This window comes from Cylas formicarius, unplaced genomic scaffold, assembly GCF_029955315.1.
Source record: "Cylas formicarius isolate icCylForm1 unplaced genomic scaffold, icCylForm1.1 PGA_scaffold_1__22_contigs__length_36826433, whole genome shotgun sequence".
NCBI lineage: Eukaryota > Metazoa > Arthropoda > Insecta > Coleoptera > Brentidae > Cylas > Cylas formicarius.
The window spans coordinates 10,197,653-10,217,682 of NW_026844264.1; the positions used below are offsets into that span (position 1 = coordinate 10,197,653).

The 20,030-nt window shown below is 36.3% G+C and overlaps 3 protein-coding genes across 9 annotated transcripts in view; 2 read left to right on the top strand and 1 right to left on the bottom strand.

Annotated features, from left to right (window-relative positions):
* The window catches only part of LOC132697345 (centrosomin), a 54,718-nt gene extending 47,420 nt beyond the window's left edge, over positions 1–7,298 (top strand). For all 5 annotated transcript variants that reach the window (XM_060662773.1, XM_060662772.1, XM_060662771.1 and 2 more), the window contains 4 exons: positions 3,776–3,862; positions 3,933–5,200; positions 5,254–6,719; positions 6,797–7,298. In XM_060662773.1, the coding sequence (XP_060518756.1) occupies positions 3,776–3,862; positions 3,933–5,200; positions 5,254–6,719; positions 6,797–7,038 (3,063 nt within the window). In that variant the 3' untranslated portion in view covers positions 7,039–7,298. The remainder of the gene's footprint in view (positions 1–3,775; positions 3,863–3,932; positions 5,201–5,253; positions 6,720–6,796) is intronic.
* A 1,236-nt stretch (positions 7,299–8,534) lies between these two features.
* Positions 8,535–14,883, bottom strand: LOC132696401 (uncharacterized). 2 transcript variants are annotated; one of them, XM_060661207.1, is made up of 5 exons: positions 14,589–14,883; positions 14,409–14,524; positions 13,095–13,604; positions 11,258–11,417; positions 8,535–8,861 (listed from the first exon to the last, which is right to left on the bottom strand). In XM_060661207.1, exons 1-5 carry the CDS (start codon positions 14,878–14,880, stop codon positions 8,770–8,772), a joined length of 1,170 nt encoding a protein of 389 aa, XP_060517190.1. In that variant the 5' UTR covers positions 14,881–14,883; the 3' UTR covers positions 8,535–8,769. The 2 variants fall into 2 exon arrangements, with proteins under 2 accessions (XP_060517190.1, XP_060517191.1); XM_060661208.1 differs by lacking the exon at positions 8,535–8,861 and adding an exon at positions 11,620–11,866 and having other exon boundaries at positions 11,278–11,417.
* A 486-nt stretch (positions 14,884–15,369) lies between these two features.
* On the top strand, positions 15,370–18,254 carry LOC132696402 (calcium channel flower). 2 transcript variants are annotated; one of them, XM_060661210.1, is made up of 6 exons: positions 15,380–15,520; positions 15,572–15,692; positions 15,757–15,964; positions 16,054–16,161; positions 16,311–16,451; positions 17,027–17,157. In XM_060661210.1, the coding sequence occupies exons 1-5, from the start codon at positions 15,518–15,520 to the stop codon at positions 16,435–16,437; spliced, it is 567 nt and encodes a 188-aa protein (XP_060517193.1). In that variant the 5' UTR covers positions 15,380–15,517; the 3' UTR covers positions 16,438–16,451; positions 17,027–17,157. The 2 variants fall into 2 exon arrangements, with proteins under 2 accessions (XP_060517192.1, XP_060517193.1); XM_060661209.1 differs by lacking the exon at positions 16,311–16,451 and having other exon boundaries at positions 15,370–15,520; positions 17,027–18,254.
* The last annotated feature ends 1,776 nt before the right edge of the window (positions 18,255–20,030 follow it).

A 20,030-nucleotide genomic window follows, 5' to 3' on the forward strand; every position in this document is an offset into this window, starting at 1 on the left:
AGCGATTTCGAAAAAGAAAATACTTTGCCCATTTCCGGTACTGTTAAAGTTGCACTAACAAGAAAACTTATCAAATGAAAAACTGAAACAATGTTTCGTTTGTTGAAAACAATTGTTAATTTTTAAGTTAAAAAAAGTTTCTTGACAGTAAAAGATGATCACTTCCTTACTAGTTTCAAAGCCTATTTTAATAGGACATTGCCGTGTACAATATTTGTAGATTGAGGTTCCTTAGATTTTTATTAGAATTTAACGACTTCTTATTTCTTATTGGAACATCCAAATCCTATAAACAAAAAAAGAATAAAACTAAAAATTTCAATATGTTCTCTTCGAAATTAAACTTAATCAAAATCGATCAATTAATTAAAATAACATTTTTAAAAAATTGTGGTGTTGAACCAGGGTTATCTATTATTCGAACATATTTCGCAAAATTGCAAGCGCCAAATTGACTCTTCAACGCAAAAACTCTACTAATATTTTATATTATTGTCGTTTTTTGCCTATTAAACGCATTCTCATGCACTATTTTTGTGGATTACTATTTCATTTTAAATATTGGAATTGATTTTGGGCACCCCTGTATACACAATGCCCACTTTTTCAATAGGATGGGATGGGTAATTTTAAGTCATTACAGATGCAGAGTTGTTTAATAATACAACATAATGGATGGATAAAGGAATATAGAAATATTGAAAAACCAAATTAATTGTTAATAAAATTTTAGCATTTCCTTACATTAAAATGAAAAAGGTTCAAAATGAGTTTTGTTTTGGACAAGGAGTGTCATAATTTTTGAACTACTACTACCAACATTGAAAATTTTAATAGGACACGGTATTTTTGTACTAGTTCCAAAATTATTTTAGTTTTTTATAACGAATCTGAAAACGCACGAAAATAGAGTGTGCTCTATTTAATATTTCGATCAATATAGTAGTTCAAAATTGGGATGCATTATTAACAAAACAAGTGGATTGTGGATTTTGCACCCTACAACTTTTGTAAAACTTTTTTTTGTAAGGAAGGAAATACTAAAATCAATGAGTTTTATTTTTCTAAAATATTTCTTGATTGTTGGTTCAGAACATTATGGATCCCATTTAACGGGCTTCCCACACAATCAGTGGCATTGAAAAAGTGGCCACCATGTATACGTCATTGTGCTAGTAGTAACTTGTTTATTTTTTATTTTTATTGCGGATGATCCTCGGATTGTGTTTATTGGCAAACAACGGAAATAGGTCATTTGTACCGGAGGCGGCGGCATTGCGTGCAATAGAGCGCCATTTTGGAAGATAAGCATGACGCGCTCATTTGTACCAAGACGATGTATTTGATCCGTTTTTATGTTTTTCCGTTAAGTTTTGTTCCAAGGACCACCTCTGCGTTTAAGAGATTAATCGCTAAGTCGGATTTTAAACACGGACCACCCTGTGCATACTGACGCTTCCCATCACTCTGCCCCGCGACTCTGTTTACTAGTTCCACACGTACACTAAAACATTCTGCAGTTATTTTTAACCAGAGCGTCGTCGCGGGTTCATTCTGTGGCTTGTCGAACTTTCGGCCTGCCAAGTTTTAAGTTTGGTCTCGCACCTTTTTTTTTCATTCCTTTTTTTTTTTTGGTTTTTCGTCGCGTGGTTTTGACGAAAATGTCATAGAGAAAGCGATTTGGCGGGGACAAAGGTAATTAACGGCGGCCGCGCCCCTAAAGGAAGTCTTCCAAGCATGCCTGTGCGATAATTTGTGATATTTGATCGGTTTAATTGGTAGTAGTTTGCCGCATGCGTTTATAAGCTCGATTTTACTACAGTTGCATATTTTTAATTTTTATCAATTTGTATTTTTGTTAATAATAAACTTTTTGCATATCCGACACCATGCATTTTATTGCTCTGTGCTCCGGTGACGGGTTTATTTTTTAGCGTTTCCTGGAGCTTTTTGTAACTTATTTAGGTGGCGAGTAGTTCCATAATTCAGCATATAGCGCGTTGAAATTTGATCCCTTAATTGCGAGGCTCTACTTAAGTGCATGCAGTTTTTTTTTGCATGAAACGGAAAACGAAAACAAAAACAAATAGCAAAGGTAAAATGCAACTCTCACCCTGTGCGTGCATACAGACAGGCTCTTCGCTAAAATGTCAAAACTATAATTTGCGTAATCCTTGAAAAAAAAAAATGTTTGCCAGAATTTACAATATCAATAAAAAAAGTTACTTAATGACGTTTTTGCGCTTGAAATCATAAAAAGCCATACCTTATTGTTCCAGATTCCATAAGATAAAGAGCATCTATTTCTGGAAAAAACTGAACACTGTACAATTAAAATAACAACAATGAAAATATCAAACTGGTAGTATTTAGCTCGTTGAAATTTGATACCTTAAATTTCAGGCAAAACATCATAAATAGTTTGTAAGAATGGAGTCCACTTGGTAATTATTTTTCTTTAAAAAAAATGTTTCTATTAAATTTGGAGGCTTTAAAATTTGCACAGAGCTCTTTAAATATAACGTTTCTATGGTATTGTTGTCATTAGTTTATATATATAAAAATTATTCTGAATTAGTGTGAATTTGTAGCAAATAGCAAAAATAATAAATAATAAAATAATAAAATAAATTTTAGCAATGAAATTGAAAAAATTACTCTCATTCTAGGTTAAACAAAGCGAAAGTAACAAAACTCTACTTTGCATAATACTTGAAAGGAGAAAACGTTTTTCTAAAACTCCTAATATAATAAAAAATTCGTTTTTGACGTTCTTGTTGTGCAAATCATGGCCATATAGTACTGTAAAGGGTTGGGGGAAGGTGGTTGTAAATCACCCTCAAAACTTAAACGGGAAAGAGCGGCAAGAAAACGGTAGGACATACAACACCCGAAACGATTAATCAAAATGTTATTCAACCCTTGACAATTACTATGGCCTTTTTTTCAAAAGATAAAGCTTGTGGTGTATATATCACAACAACAAAAATTTGAACGCTCTATATAAAAAACATCTATTTTTTACTCCTTACTCTAAAATATCCAATTATCGACCGATCAGGAGTGCGCAAAATGTTACTACAAGATTTGTTACTCACGGTCGCGAGCCACATTTTCGATACTTTAGTCACGGATATGGGAGCGACCGCATGTTTTCGTGAGATTTTAACCACATTTTGATATTTGTCGCTTCCGGTAGCCGTCACACGTCACGTCGCTATACTTACTTATATTTTTCAAAAGTGTAAAAAAAAATCGTTTTTGAGTATGTACCAGAAACTAAAAAAAATCTGTAATTTTGAACGCTTTGTGTAAGCAACAAAAGATAAAGGAACTAAAACATAAAAATAGTTCGCTAAATAGAAGGCAGAATGTTTTCCAAATATTTGATAGAATTTATATGACTTTGACGCATTTGAAGTTCAAATCAATAGATAATGCATATCTACCACAAGCTAAAAAAACATTTTTCTCCGTTAAAATGGAATAAGCTGTAGCATATACAATTTGTTTATTTGATGAAATTAAGGGTTTGAACTAACATTTGACAGCTACTTGCGCCTTGGCTCTGCTACACACAATGTGAGAAAAAAAAACAAAGCAATTAACAATTGGTTTCAATGAGCGCTTGAAATAGGGCCTCAAACGTATGTTCGATCGGAAACTGGTAAGGAGAAGAAAGTTTTAAATTTAATGCTAGCCCCGTAATAATGAAGACCATTTCTGAATACAACAGTCGTTTCGTTTCTAATCACCTCTGTGTTGTTTTTACCAGAAACAATTTACCGGAGCGGAAACAAAACATTCGGAGATGGTTGACCAGTACAAAGCGTTAATAGACTCCCTAGAGGCGAAAGTCGAGGTACGTTCTGTCATTTTCATCCTTACAATTAAATTGTTAAATTCGACGACGCACATTTCCAACTCGGCAGGTGTTAGAAGAGACGGTCAACGCGAAAGATTGTCAGTTGCAGAAGGTGCGAGATCACTACGAAGAACTTCTCGAGGAAAAAGACAACAGAATCGTCGACTTGGAGTTTGAGCTTCTCTCGGCGAACCAGAGTTCAATCAAGGACAGATCCGCAATGGAGAAAAGCGACTTTGGCACGGAAAAACGCAGCTCCTTTTACCGGCAAGAACTCGAGGAAAAAGACAAGGAAATCGAACGCTTGAACAACGAGCTGAAAAAGTGCACCTGCTACCTCCAAGAAATCGTAAACAAGGAACTATGGGAAAAGAATCGCGAGATTGAGAAGCTTCACAAGAAACGCGAAAACGCGGGCGACGTTTCGAAGCTTCGCAAGGTGCTTTCGTTGAAAGATGTCCAGCTTCATGTGCTGAAGGAGAAAATTTCCGAGCTCGGTCTCGAAATACCGATACCTGATGATGAATCGTTACAGTGGACGTCGCAGAATACTGAAGATCGCGTACGATCTCTCGAGGAACAACTGGTCAGTGCTAATGAAAGAGTGGTCGAATTGGAAGGCGCCGATAAAATTATCGCCGAGTTGAAAGCGACCAACCGAGAATTGACTCGCGAAATGCAACAGTGCGAGCAGCTCAGGTTGGAAACAAACGAAGTGTGCTCGGTCCTCGGCACTCGGCTCGAAGAGTTGGCCGTATTTCTGGACTCTTTGTTAAAACAGAAATCAGTGTTAGGATTTCTCGGGTCAGCGAAAAACAAAAAACTGAGGGAGATAATCAGCAACAGTCTGGATTTGTCTAGGTCGTTTTCCGTGAGCCTGATGGGCAATCCGGAAGAAAGTCTGGCGCAGCTGTCCAACATCACGGCCTTTCTTAACGGATCCGTATTCCAGAACCTAAGCTTGGCCGACGGTTTTGGTAAAGTAGACGAGGAGAACAGCCACTTGAGCATCATACCGTCCAATATAACTTTAACCTACGAAAGTCATTTGTATAAAAAGAGGGACGATGCCGAACCCAACGACAAACAGGTGATCGAGGCGTTAAGGGAACAGGTGGTTAACTTGAAAAGCGAACTGAAACTGAGAGACAATGAACTGAGCAGATTGAACAATAGAGAGAGTGGAATCGAAAAGTTATCAGAATCTGAGGAGGAAAAGCGGCCGTCACAGCTCTTCACTCCATCCAAGTCTCACACATCAGCGACCTTGAAACCTCATAGCGACGTCCAAAGTGAGTCGGAGGCGTGGTCTGAGCCGGATCGGGTCGTGTCTAGGTAATAAAATTGAACATTGCTTAAGGTAATAGAATAATTATTATTTATTTCAGAGCGAGAATTGGATTAAATCACTCCGCTCCGCTTCCGTTTTCCAAATCCAAGAGACTGAATTATAACGAATCAACAGAAGACGACGACCGCTGCCAGAGCTTTACTGGGAGCAAGAGAAGGGCTAGCGTCATCGAGCTTCACCAGGAGATCTGTCGATTAGAAAACGAGCTCAAGGAGAATAGCCTCGCAAACCAAATATACTGTGAAAAACTGCAAGACATGAACCAAGAAGTGGACGAAATGAAACAACGGCTAGCTCGAGTGGAGAAGGAGAAGCATGAAGCTGACCAACAGATCACCGATCTAAAGAAGACGGTGGAAGAATTATCGTACTTAAAGGCCAAACTTGAGGACGGCGCACATTCTAGAAACAAGGAATTGCTGGATAAGATTAACTGCCTGGAAGCTGAGAAGGAAAGCCTCCTGAAGGATGCGATGGCGTTTGAGAAGCAGGCTCAGAACGCTCAGAACGAGATGCAAACGATGAAAGAATCCATAGCCGCGATGGAAGTGAATATCCGAACCGAGTATGAGAAGGATCTTATTGGGAAATTGAAAGACGCTGAAGATGTGTTTATCGCCAAAATGAGAAAGGTGGAGGAAAAATACGAAGTCGAGATGACGAATATGTCGGAGACTATCCAGCACATGCATGAGGAGTATGATAGGGATTACGTAAAGAAGAGCGATGTGGACGTTAAACTCAAAGAGATTGAAACGTTGGCGTCTGAACTAGCGGATCTGAAGTTAGCGGTTCAGTCTCACGAAGATACTATCGCCGGTTACAAGCGGAGGGAAGCGGAAATAAAAAATGCCATTCAAGAGTATAACATTCAAACCGGCGCGCTCGAACGGCAATACGCCGACGCAGTTCTCGAACGATCGAAACTGAACGGCGAGAAACTTATATTAGAAGAAGAACTAAATAAGGTCAGGGTGAAGGAAGAGGGTGCGCAGAGGGAATTAAAAGACACACAGCATCAATTGATGGACGTGATGGAAAAGTATCAGGAGCAAGTCGCGACACTGCAAGGTCAACGGTCCAATTTAGAACTGAAACTCAGCGAATTAGAATCGGCAAATGCGGATTTGCGCAACAAGCTAATTAAAATGCAGACCGGCAAACTGAACCTGAACACGTCGATGCCGGATATTGGAAGCAGACAGCTAGTGCCTTATAAGAGACAATGTTCGGATCAAAACTATAGTTCGGAGGACAACGCGGAAGAGATGAGAAGCTTTTGTTTTGGCAGATCCATTGCTCAACGTTCTAGAGTGGAAGCGGAGAGAACCGAAGCGAATTCCTCGCCCGATTTAGGTATAGAAAGCGACCACGGCAGGTTTTCGAGTCTAGAGACCCAGTCCAATAACGTTCCGAGGCCATTGCTGCAGACCATTGAGCTGACGGAATCGATGAGCAATTTGTTTGACGAACAGAACAACCAAATCCAAGCGCCATCTTGTGGTGAGTTTATATAACTTTCAACTTCCTCCCCCCAACCGCTTCTCTCTACTCTATTATCTTATTTTTTGTTTTTTAAGCCAACCAGCACTGTTGCCAAACTTCCTTAGACATCTCGCGCGAAAATAATGAACTCAAACGGAAACTTCTGAGGATGAAACGAGCGTTGGAAGAAACTGCCACTCAATTAAGCCTGGCCAATCAGAGGAAGAGGCAAGTGGAGAAGACGATATGTAAACAGATTCACAAAACGAGCCAGGTGTTGCGGAAGGCCAAAGCCAATTTGGATTCTGGTTCCGAGAGTGAAGTGTTTCGGATGTAGTTTTTGTGGGATTGTAAGTTTTTGTTTTTGTAAATTTAAGTTTTAAAACTGTAAAAAGAGTGTACACAATAAATTTTATTTTTTGCAAACTGACCCAGAAGTTTAAGAAGAATGTGTCATTTGTGCCAATAGATTGAATGATTCAGGTTTAGTATGTTAGCAACTTTAAAACCAGTATTTTTGTGATATAATGTACATAAATATATTTTTAATAATTTGTATATATAGGGTTTTACTGATTATAACCGTTTTTTTTAGTATGTGAGTGTGTTAATATATTCCTTAAAATATTTTTATGAAATGTACTTACCCAGCAGTTTTTTCCAAAAACAATATGCTACTATAAAGATATTAAAAAGGATTACCGGGTGTAGGTTGCATCAGAAAAGCGCAGAAAGAGAGAGAGAAAATATTCGATCTCGGCTGGGCTAGGCTGCTCTGCTCATTTGCCGTTTTTACGGGATATGCCGAGGATAACTATAACCAACATTTCTTCTCAGCGTGCCATGAAGGACGAACTTTATAACAGATAAACGACCACTCCCGTTTCAACCACGGACCATCCGACTTTCAACCGGCGTGAATGACAAACAGCGGGGCCGACAACAATTACACACTTTAAAACTTTCACTTAACACTTAGGAAACCACGACTACACAATTGAAACTAATATCAAAGTTTTTTGGCACGATTACAAAAGATTCTGTAGCGCCATGTGCAATGCCAAGTACATAATCGAAAGACAGTATGAGAGAGCGAAAATCTGCTTACTCTCGCGTGTGCAAGGCGACTAAGATGCTCCAAACACTAGAATGACAAATTTTGTATTTTTATGAAAAAAATTACAAAACAACTTAACAGATATTAAAAAGAGGTTGTGGATCAATCCAATTATCAATGTTTACTGGCTATTTATTGACTACAATAAAATGTCGAAAAATCTTTGTAATTCAACATTATCAACGGTTACTGGTTATTGTGTGAGGCATTAAGGAGAAGAAGGTAACGCCGGATTGCAAAAATATATCCGCAACTGGCCGAATGATTGTAGTAATCTTGTCTAACGATTAAGACATCCTACAAATAGGTTATGTGCATTTTATGTCATTTGGGTCTATTATGGCCTTTTTACAATATGTTCAGGGGAAATAATATCGCTCACAGGAAGCCGTTTCAGCTTACAGCGGTTCAAATCGCCGAAGACGTAGAAGCTATTAATGCCGACATCGAACAACGACAGAAACTTTACCTGTGCTTAGATGAAAAGCCTCCGCAAGAATATAGGTTTGCTAAAGTGCAAGAGTTTATGAAGGACAATGATAATTTGGAGGAGGTATCCAAAAACTTGTCGTCTCTAGCTCTACAACTAAGTCAGATAACCCAAGAAATGCAAGCTGAGCTTGATAACATATTGGCAAAGGCTGAGTTAGGTTTCAGTAATTCAACATGAAAATGAAAAAAATGAACTAAAACAATCAAGGTATATAAATATATTTTTAAGGTTACTTTTGTACATTGTTTTCTTATAAGTAGAATATGGATAAAATGAAATATAGAATACTGAATCCTGATAGTGTGTTACTATGTGTATAATATACCTGAGGGGTGTCATAGGTATTATTAAATATTTAATTCTAATTCTAAATTCTAGTAATTTTTGGTTAATTGCACAATAAAAGCAAAACAAAAAAATAATACTAGATGGAGAAATCAACAAATACTTCTTTGCAATTAAACACTACTAGTTGGGAGTGTGGGGAGATGTATGCTTCCAAAGACTTCAGACTGGACATTAGGGTCTGCTATGTAAAAACAACAGGAACCTGGAAAATATGAACAATAACCCTACTAATGATTGTACAAAAAATTGCATATTTGAGTTTTTCTGTGTATTTATTTTATTAAAAATTTTAAATGATTGTCTTACCTATGAACAAAATATCCCTTTCAGTTGAAGACCATGGAGTATCATTTTTGAAACAAATTATAGTATTGTGATAAAATATATATTACTCTCTCTTTAAACATAACCAACATAAGCACTGCAAGGTCTTCAATACATTGAATTTTTTTATCCCAAAGTCCAATAAACTTTCTACAAAATTACCACATTGGAAAGGTAGGATGGCAAGTCTGATTAAATGTCAAGTTTGGGATTGAATAAACATTTATTGCACAGGTCTATATTTTAAAAAATTAGTACAATACACGTATTTTTTAAATATGTTAGGTTTCCGATCTCACACGTTTAATCTGTGGGAAAATATTGTAATCCCCACTAATCCTAGGCAATCTAAAAGGACATAGACGTAAATGTATTTAAATAATAAGTTATTAAATTCTGGTATAGTTAATTCACTACTGTCCAATCACAACGTAATTTTTGTTGGATATAACAGTGCAAGAAGGTGGGGTAACCATCAATGGCTTATCTATCGGTACCGGTACTGCTTATATTAGAATTTTAACGTTAGAGATTAAGTAAAATGAGTCGACAGTTCTCAGAGTGATTCACATACGTGGCCTATAACTGTTTTGATTAGCACACAATTTAATACCTTTAAAGAATTGTAATAGGCCACGCATGCGAATCATTATTATTATTATTATTATTATTAGTTTTATTCCCCAATATTTCCCGATCTTCATGCTAGGTTAAATAAAAAAACTTATTAAGTATATTTATTACATTGAAACCTTACATTTGGTCAGATAATCATCCTCCTCTCTACTGAGCGATTTTTTGCAGACTTTCACTTTGAACCCAAACAAGCTGACAAGGATTTAATGAATACTAACATTAACAGCTTTAAAACACACAGCAATTATTAAATAATAAGTTAATAATTTCAGCAACCAAAATGCGGCAACACAAGACACAAAATGAAGACAGGGTTATTATGAGCGAAACATGCGTTAGCCAACAAAGAGGTAAAATTGTAAAAAAAAGTATTACACTCTAAAAAAGTCGATTAATTACTCAAAGTAGCTAGTGCTTCCTGAATTATAAAAGCAAACCATACAGGGATGTCGCAGGCCTAAAAAGAATAAAATTGTAATCACCTTAACGTTTCTACACTGCATCGCAATTGCCTACCTGTTAATATTTAATGCGCATGGATTCCAAGCGTACGCAGTTATTATTTGCCACTGACCACCAGTATACCCCCAACGAAATCAAAATGCGCAATACTAAATGGTTAGTAAAATTAAACACCTAGTCGTTTTTAATATAATTTTTATTGCTTTAAAAAGTCTTGTAAATAATTCACAGTACATTGGACGGAATGCAATATTCAATTCTTTTAAGTACAATACAATTAATTAACTAATTGCCGAACAAGACAAATTATCTTGTTGAGTATCACTATTGTTTAAACAGTAACTATTTGATATGTTATAGTACCAAAACGCATATTTTAGTGTAAATATATATGACCGACAATTATATTCCTCCAAAGATATCCTTCGCTTCTAGGTACTGAGATTTTTGTTTGTAAAATAGAAAAATTATTTTGAAACCTATTGCAGTGTATCCCCATTTAATTAATACCCTTGGAGATTCTAGCAGGCTGAATTTCAGAAAATAAACATCTATATAGGATGGTTACATGGTTCAACTCGATCAGCACCTTTTGTAAAGCAAAGATTATGCAAAAATAGAAAGATCTCTGGTGATTCATGATTTTGTACTACAGCAATTCAAGACCAAAAATTTTAAACAATTGCAAAAATGATCTTAAACAAGTTAAACCAGTCTATAGGAAAAACCAACTGGAAAAATAATAGATATTATTTTCTGATTGAATTAAGCTGTCATTATTACAATCCCGATGAGAAAAAAGCTATTGGAGATAAGTTTCAATGACCAGGTGAATCTCGGCCTCAATACATTAAACGGTCGCTATCAATCTGTGGTTTCGCTATAAAATTTCCAAACCCAACGCGAAAAATGGCTTTGGTAGAGTGTGACTGAAACCATCACCAAAAGCTTAAAGGAAAACGTACATGCTAAACAGGATTCTCGCACATTTGACGTTTGAGAAATTTTAGTCTCAAAACGTTTATTACCGCCCTGAACATATTGGAATGTTAGCTCTGACTTTACCAGTTTTGCACCATTCCCATTAAATTACGTTAAATCCCTTAGCGACCGCGTTATTAGTACGAGTACCCGTTTGATCCGGAAGATGGAACAAAGACTGCAGGGTTAACTTGCCTGTCGGTTTGCAGTGCAGGTGTTCCTCTATGTATTGACATGGACACGTGATAGAATTGCAGTGGCGACCTCCGGCTGCGGGCGGACTAACTAGAAGATCCTTAACTCTATCCCTGCCCCAACGGGCAGCGTAGCGGAGGTACAACAATGCAGCCCTTTCCTGCAACAACCGATGACTATGGGAATGGTGACGAAAAAAAGGTCTCCAAAATCGAACTATTACCAAAGTGAGTCCCTATGTCTCTGTTAGGTGTTAATTGAAACCGACTACGCACGAAGGAAATAATTAGAGACGAGGGGACGGAAAGTAAGAACCAAAGGAAACAAAAGTGTGAAAACAACAGAGACGAACGAAATGTTACTTTAGTAAATGCCGAGCCGGGACATGAATCTGGACCATGCGGGACAGCAGTCGCGCCGGCTATCCGAAGGGGGCGTTTTATTTGCTAAAATGTCCTCGGTGTATTGGCACGGGCACAGGGCGGCTTGGATATGTCTCGGGTTGCGCGGGTTGCCTATCATCTCGTCGGTTATCCAGTCGAGACGTCGCCGCAAAAAATCCTTACCCCACCTCTGCAGATAGCGGAGGTAAAGTTGTTCAGCCCGGCCCTGTGGGATAGAAAAATGGGTGTAGGGTGGGGGGCGGGCTGGGATGCGCGTCAAATTCATTGGTTTGGAGTGGCTGGGTAGGTGGGATTTTTTTAATTACAAATCAAAACTAATTGTCATTTTAACACTTTTGTTTCGTTATTTACGCGATTTTGGCGCTTTAAGCCATGTTAAAAGTTTAGTAAGTCGAATAATTTAGTTAATTGAAGTAAACGAGTATGGAAGGAAAACACATGCGCCAATCATTTAGGACATCAGCAGGTACGAGAAAGGTCACTCTAAGCGCCGCTCAGAAACCAACAGTAACAAGCAAGAGCATAGTCAAAAAGTGTTTGGGGGATGCTTGATGCACACATAACATTAACTTGAGGTTATGGCAACAAATTTTACATGGAAAACAATTTTCTTTTAAGATGACACAAAATTAATTGGTAATTACAGCGCCAATCAACGCGTTATTTAAAAATAAATAAATAATAAATTTTGGTGGTTCCCTGGGTGGTTAGCCATCGCAGAAGGTAGTCAAAAACGCTTTGATAGAAACAGAATAAAGCGACGAAGGAGAGTTGCCTTACATGTACCTTGCCTTATAGTCCGTTCTACGAATTAATAAAGAATTTGTACAGCTATAAGCAGTTCAGGTGTGCAATATAGATTACTAGCCACTCCAAAAGTATTCATTAATATTAGTTGCGACTTTCAAGAGAGGGTAAATCCACAATCAAATCTAATCAAGTCGTTGCAAAAAGAGTTGGGACAATAATAACAATTAAACTATAGAAAATATTTTCTTGGAGCAACAAAGCAGTTTTCGCGCACAGCTACTAGATATATAGAGGCCCTGCGTTTGCTAGGAGTTTTGATGCGAGGACGAAGAAATGCCATTTAATATGCGTCATTTAAAACGAGTTAATAAGGTCGCTGTTTAGAAAGAAAATGACGCCAAACAGGCATGGTCATTCCCCGCTATATTATCTAATAACTATATGGGTTTTTGTGAGAAAATAAAAAACCGAATTATTTTTGGTTGGTAAATTGAAAAACAAGTGCCTTACTTTTTTTGAAAAACGTCTCTTGACGTTATGAAAGTTGATGAGCATTCATGGAAACCCCTTATACCCAACTACTAGAAAAATGCCCAAAGAACAAACGCATAAAATTACATCAAAGAGCCGTGAATCTGCCAAATCTAATTCCAAACTGAAATCAAGTTTTTTAATTAACCAACCTGTTTCCTTGACAGTCTAGTAGTCCTACTTCCTTGTATCACAATATCGTTTGAAGTGATGTCCATTCTTTGTTCCCATCCACTTGACGGGTCCCGCTCTTGCTGCTCAATAGTAGTCTGCAGATGAGATATACAAGCTGCCGAATCCATGTACAGAAAACAAAGATTCACTTTGTGACATGATATTTTGCCCCTGTCATCTAGAGCGATGATTATCTTATGTCGGAGCAACTGCTTGTTGACTTGAGCCAGACACCTTTCGAGATTCCGTTGCAGTTTGAATTTTAAGTACATTGAGAGAAAAATAGCTGCCGCATTAAGTACAAGCCAGCCAATACCTAAACCGAAAAGGGTCAGTCCGCTTGTACCAGAAAATAGCAGACTAAGGAGTACGATAAAGGCGAGGGTTATCCACGCAACCAGTATTCGTTTGTAGCAGACGTTGTATAGTGTAAAACGGACGTCATTGACCAGTAGTTCCATGGTTTGAACGTATTCTTCGACCGTAAGCTGTAACAGTACAGTGTTACATGCGCAACGGCATTTAACATGATTATCTAATTTTTTAATTTGAAAAGTTCTAAAAATGGAGTTGTAACATCAAAATAAAGTTAAAAATAAAATTCGTGTAGAGGAGGCCAATGTTGTAGCTTTCTTTATTTAATTATTTAACATTTAAATTTAATTAAAAAAAACAATGCAATTTGATTTTGATCTTCTGACCCCTGTGTTAGAACTTGACTCTAATTAAAGCATTACCAAATATTCTTGCGTAAAAATAAAAAACTTTTAATAAAAAGGTCACAATTTTTTTTTATAAAAGATTGCTAAAATATTTATTGGCCAAGTGATAAGCCAGCCACTATTTCGGTATATCAAGCCATTAAAAAAGTAAAAATGTCGCCAGTTTTAAATAAACAACCTCAGAAAATCCGCAATAATTTTTTTCTTGCCAAAATTATCAGTAAACTGTTCACTGATGTTGTTTGCTTCCCTCATATGACTTTAATTTATAACTACTGATAACGAATGGTGTAATTAAAATTTTATTTTATTATACGGGGACTTGCTAGAAATATCAACTTAGCCCTAACCTATCACACCAATGTTTATGGTTTTAATGGTTGCACATTTCTGTGGGTAGCTTTGCAAAACACTAATTTTTAACCATCCAGCTTTCAATATCTAATAATTAGGAATTTTATTTCTTAGTAGTAGGGACCAAGTTGCTATTGTTTCCAATTATGTTCTAATAAAATTCTTTGTTTGCAAGTAACATTAGTTTTATAAAACTTTTCCAAAAAAAAAACGTACAGTTAATCCCTGAGCCATCAATTCCTCTGGTACCAACTCTGGACGGAATAAGGCTGGAGTTATCCATGGAAAACGAGAATTTACAGGCAACAAGGTAACAATTACATCACCATTAGCTAGAATAACAAAGTCCTTGTTACACTATTCATTTCATATACAATTTTAAAATGGAATTCTTACAGAATCCTTGTCGAATAGGTTCGACGGTGGCTACGGGCAGTTCCACATTCCTCAGCGGTTTTGGGCCCAACACTGCTACATTATTACTGGGACTTTCGGCTGATTTGCTTAGACTCCTTTCCAAAGTAATCTGGACAGTTTCCGCGGAAATTACAGCAGGGCTATCTTTTTTTTTTTTTTCATTTTCTTCATCAAATGTAACCCACCCCTTTACTGGTGATGGATCAGAAGCGGGAGCCACACTGCTTCCCTGCCCTGTTTCTTGTTTGGCGTCGATCCCTTCACCGCTCATTTTATCGCTTAAAGTAACCCCAACTAATTCGAACACATTTCGCTGAAAGACCTAATCTTCGACTAATCACAAATTTTTATACGTTATTTCTTATCAAATATGCGAACCGCGCTGCACACCGAAAACATAATTGGGAGGAGGCCTTCCGCAGGTTTGAAGGTACGTGAGCGTTTTTAACTTAACATTAACCCCACCATGCTCACTAATTTATTGCAGCGGCGACGCAAAAACGGTTATCACGGGGATTAATTTTAGGTGAGCTGGCAATTTGGTTTTCTTTCCAATTTCATTCCGAATTCCAATGTGTCACAGAATATAAAAGAATAATTTGTGTACTCAAGTAAATACGGATACTTATGCCAGGATGCCAGGCGCCAAGTGATACGTGCCCTAAACCTGATGGTTACGAGACAAATGGTAAATTGGCGCTATTTCATAACCAGTTAATAATAAATTGCTGCGTCTAATAGTCTTCTACTTTTTTAAAAATCAGACTTCAGAATTGATTTATCAATATGTGTTCTGTGGTTGATTGATTCTGTCAACAAACCTGTGTCACAGATTTGACACTTACATTTGGAATGTCATCTGATGCCGTTGTTTTTGTGCACGTAGGATTCATATAATTTTTAAGAAAATGGTAAGCATTACAATTTGATTTTGTTATACCAAGTTAAAATCGCGATCTTAGTCGTTTCAGGACAAATTATCGGCTTTAATGGCTCGTCCCGGTCAAGATCCGGTGGCGAAAGACGATGTTCCTTGGTGGTTGAAGTTCGCTGGTCGTGGGGTTGGGACCCTGGCAGGTTTTCGTAAGTCCAAGAGTTAGCACCAATTGTTCGAATAAGTAATAGTTTTAAGTTGTTATTTTTTTAGTTGCTATTTTTCTCGGAGTTTGGGTGTGTACAGGAATAATTGTTGCCCAGGTAAACTCTCTGGTAGCCGGGATGTGGCAAATCATTGCCGGATTCATTCTTCTGTGTATTGAAGCGCCTTGTTGCTGCATGTTCATAGATCATGTGCAACGATTAAGCGATTTTATTGAAAGCAAGCCTTACTATATGCGTGCAATTGGTTATTTCATGTGAGTGACATTTGATATAATTTTTTTTATGGTTTATAAACAATAGTGTCATGTTATGAACATTAACTCTTATATCGGTGTTTATTTAGTTTGGCCATACCACCACTCTTAATAAGGTTTTCCATGGGCATATTCTTTGGAAGTGGTCTCATTTTTGCAACAGGAATCCTGTATGGCATGATGGCATTGGGAAGAAAGTAAGTACAATACCATTTTATGTGCTTAATCATCATCAAAAACTTTGGGGCTAACACATTTATTTTATGCTTACCTTTCATAATATTGGTGTTGCTGTTGCTTCCCTCTGTGTTTTCACTAACACTATGTTTCTAACTAAATCAAATAGAGGGTCTAGGCAAGATATGGCTGCGGTGGCTTCGCCACAATTGGTGACATCTCCTTCTGGTTTGGGCGCGCAGAGTGATCACAGAGCCACTCTTATGGAGGACCCGGATGTATGGCGCCCAACGTAAACTCTCTAATAAAAGTATAAGAATCTTCTGAAATTTATTTTGCTTGCACTTTGAAAAACATTATGAAAATATAGAAATGTAGAGGTTTTGCGTGCTGCTGCACTAGTCCCGGTTATTTTGTCTAGCATATTATAAAAACATTCCCAAAATGCTTTATTACACTCCTTTGCACATGTTATTTTATGATAAACATTCAACTCTTTTCACCATTTTTTTCAGTTTCAGTTTTTCAGGGATGAATAACCTATAAAATGGAAACTATTTGTTACCAAAATTGATGGGAAATCCTATTTCCCATGGCCTAACCAAACCAAATTGTTGCATTGTCCAAAATGGAACTGGCAGTTCATTTTCTAGGTTATGAAATTGTGTTTTTTAATTTAAATTAATTGCTCATAAACTGTTTGTTGTTAATGTTACATGTTTGTTTTGCATCCATAGATTCTGGAAAAGATACCTGTACTATTTTCTTAAATTGTTTTTGCCTGATGCTTTCTGAGTGCCATTTTTATTAGAGCAGCGTTTTTTTTTTGTTACTTTTCCCAATATTTGTGTGTGCCCATTAAACTTTAACACGTTTGAATTTTAGAGCAACTGCGGAGGAGATGCGGCAAGCTGCAGCTGCGCAAGACTCCAGCAGACCAACCAACATGCGTTCCAATCTGGTCGCCAATGCTCAGCCAATCAGTTTAACCGGAGCTCCCGTATTCGACAGTAACGTATGATGTTATCTGTTTAGGTTAGAATTTCATTTTGCTGTGGCTCTTAGTATCGTATGAGAAGGCCTATTTTTGAAGTATCGGAAGAAATGTGTCGGTTCTTCATATTAAAAAAGTTGTGTGATTCTCGACTTAAATTGAGTCATTCCAGCTATAAGTTTCTTCCCTTTCTAAAAAATGTTTATGATTCATAATAGACAGGGTATACATTTTCTATTTAGGAAAATTTGGTTTTGTTGTAAAAAGCAAGGCACACACACACAGACACAAACATTCTGATTAAATGTTGCTAAGTAGAATAATGAAGTAACTTAATTATTGATAGAATCTAGTAGGTACCCATTCCGCGACGAAAAAGTGTTTTCCAATTTGATATAGTATTTATTTTACTATTCCTTCCGAGTTATGTGATGGTTTTGCCAAAAACAGCATAATTTTTCAGCTATTACTAATAATTTTGAAGACTGTTTTATATTTTATACAATTAATTTATATTATAGTCTACACTGCTGTTATATTTTATTGTTCTTTTGTTGCTCAAGGGTAATTTTAATTTGTATACATAAGGTAGTGAATGTTATGTAAGTAGTCAGAAGTTCATAATATGTCAATTGATAATAGGTAAAAAAATGCATTCCTTTCTCAGTAATGTAGACAAAATTAATTTCCGTGATTTATCGTAATTTTAACATATCTGACGTGGGAGTCTGCGTTGCCCCGATTTTTAGGAAAATTATTGCCCCATTACTTACTAGTCAGTGATGAAATTATTTTTTCGAGATCGAGTCGCACCCGCCGGATATCTTGAAACCGTTGGGGCGTGTGCGTTAGTTCAATTGTTCATGTCAAGAGGCGTTGTTAGGTAAAGCATTGATGTATGTTGTATCGCCCAGTACGAGTCATAATTTATTAGATGTAATTTGAGAGAATTGGAGAAGAGGTGGTGTGTTCTCCAACTGGATCTTGATTGAGGTTACAAAACCGATTCTCGGACACACCACGTTATTTTTCCGCCGTTAGTTGAGGTCTTCTAATGTTATATACATATTTATTCTACCGTAATTTACATGTTAAGTCAATAAATTATAATAATTATGATTGCGGCGTTTGATTTTTTGTTTTGTGGACTGTTTATGTCTTGAATTCTCAAGTGCATAGAACGTGGTTAATTTAAAAACAAACAACACACAAAAATAGCCTTTGTAATAGTTGAAGATTTTTGTGCGCATGTTCCAACCTCTGCCAGGTTTTTTCAATCGCCTTACAAATTTAAGTATTTAATATTACATACCATTGTTTTCAATATAATGAGAAATAAAAAAGTTACAAAAGTAACGTATCTATATCTGTAATGGGTGAAAAATGAAGTCAAATTTTCAAAAGAGTGGTTTGCGAGATAATCTTGACCTAGCAAAAATTTGACGGATAAAAAACTGTTGAGTTTTTTTTAAATTTTATTTATTTATTTAATTCTTTTTAAATATTATATGCCAAAACATTGTGTTTATTCTATGTACATCAGTTGTTGGCGCTTTCAAATTATCATGAAAACAGTTTCACTTTTGATAGTAGTATAAAAAGTTTGTAAATGTATATCTTACTATTTAGGAAATAATAATAGAGTATTTCTCAAGGAGTGAAAAATTCTATAAAGAGCTCTGGTTACGCTAACTGACAATTTTGGTATCTATGATCCCATCTACTAAATTCGCAAACTAGACTATTCCAATTTATCTACTATACGCAGTGAATTAATTTGAATAAAAATACAGTTTTACCTTATATGAAAAGTCTAATCCTCACCTCCCAACTAACACTTCAGCACTCATAGCACTAGGAATGCGTTTATACCATAGAATCAACTAATGAAGCAACATCAATCAATTTTTCATTTAATTTTATGGGTAAAAGAGTTGTCAATAATTGTAAAAAGTGTCCGACACTTTCATATTGCCGCTTTTTATACATGGCGGACACACTGCGCTGAGCGAACTATTAAAAGGACTAGGGCCGCACCTGCGGTCGTGTTAACCATGGACTCAAGAGTCCCAGATTACACACATCTTGGTTGGTTCTGGACAATCTGTGTTAGCCAGAATAACAAACCTGGCAAACTTTTATACAGTGACGCCACACAACAGCAAATAAATGTGTAAATAAACTCACTAACGCAAGTTGGTTGATACTTAATCGTTCTTAACTAGCGTGGGCAAATACGATAATAAAGTTAAAGCGTATATTTGCAAAAAATAGTGACCACTTATTCGTTTATCCTGTAACGACATACTCCAATATTAATTTGCTACAAATATTTGGTTATACAGGGTGTTTCAAAACAAAAAAATGGAAAACTTAAGAATTTGATTCTTTGTTTAAAATAAAGGGTAGTTTTTTTTGTAAACGTTAGGGCAAATACAACCATTAGGAAAATATCGCGCTACAAAATTTGCTAAAAATAATGTATTTATTTTTTATCTTAAAAGGAAAATATTTATTTATTTATTTAATCAATCAAATTTCAATCAGTGAGCGTCAAGTTTTTTAAATAAATAATAAAAATTAAATTATATAAATAAAAAAAAATATTAAAAATTATAAGATTTTAAACGAGCCAGGGTGTGAAAACCATCTATAAAGTAATTATTGGGAAGAGCAATCCAGGCTCTGACACCTGCCCTCAAAAACGAATGAATGTCAAAAAACAGGTAATTTTGTTTTGATTTTCTCTTAATGAGTCTCTGCAGTCAAGGGTACATTTTTTTTAAAGAGGGTATGTATAATATCTGAAATTCCCAAATTCTTTGACTATCTTGTTTACAAACAGTTAAACTCGTAGTGTAGATGTGAAATATGGATTTTCTTAAAATGGCCACA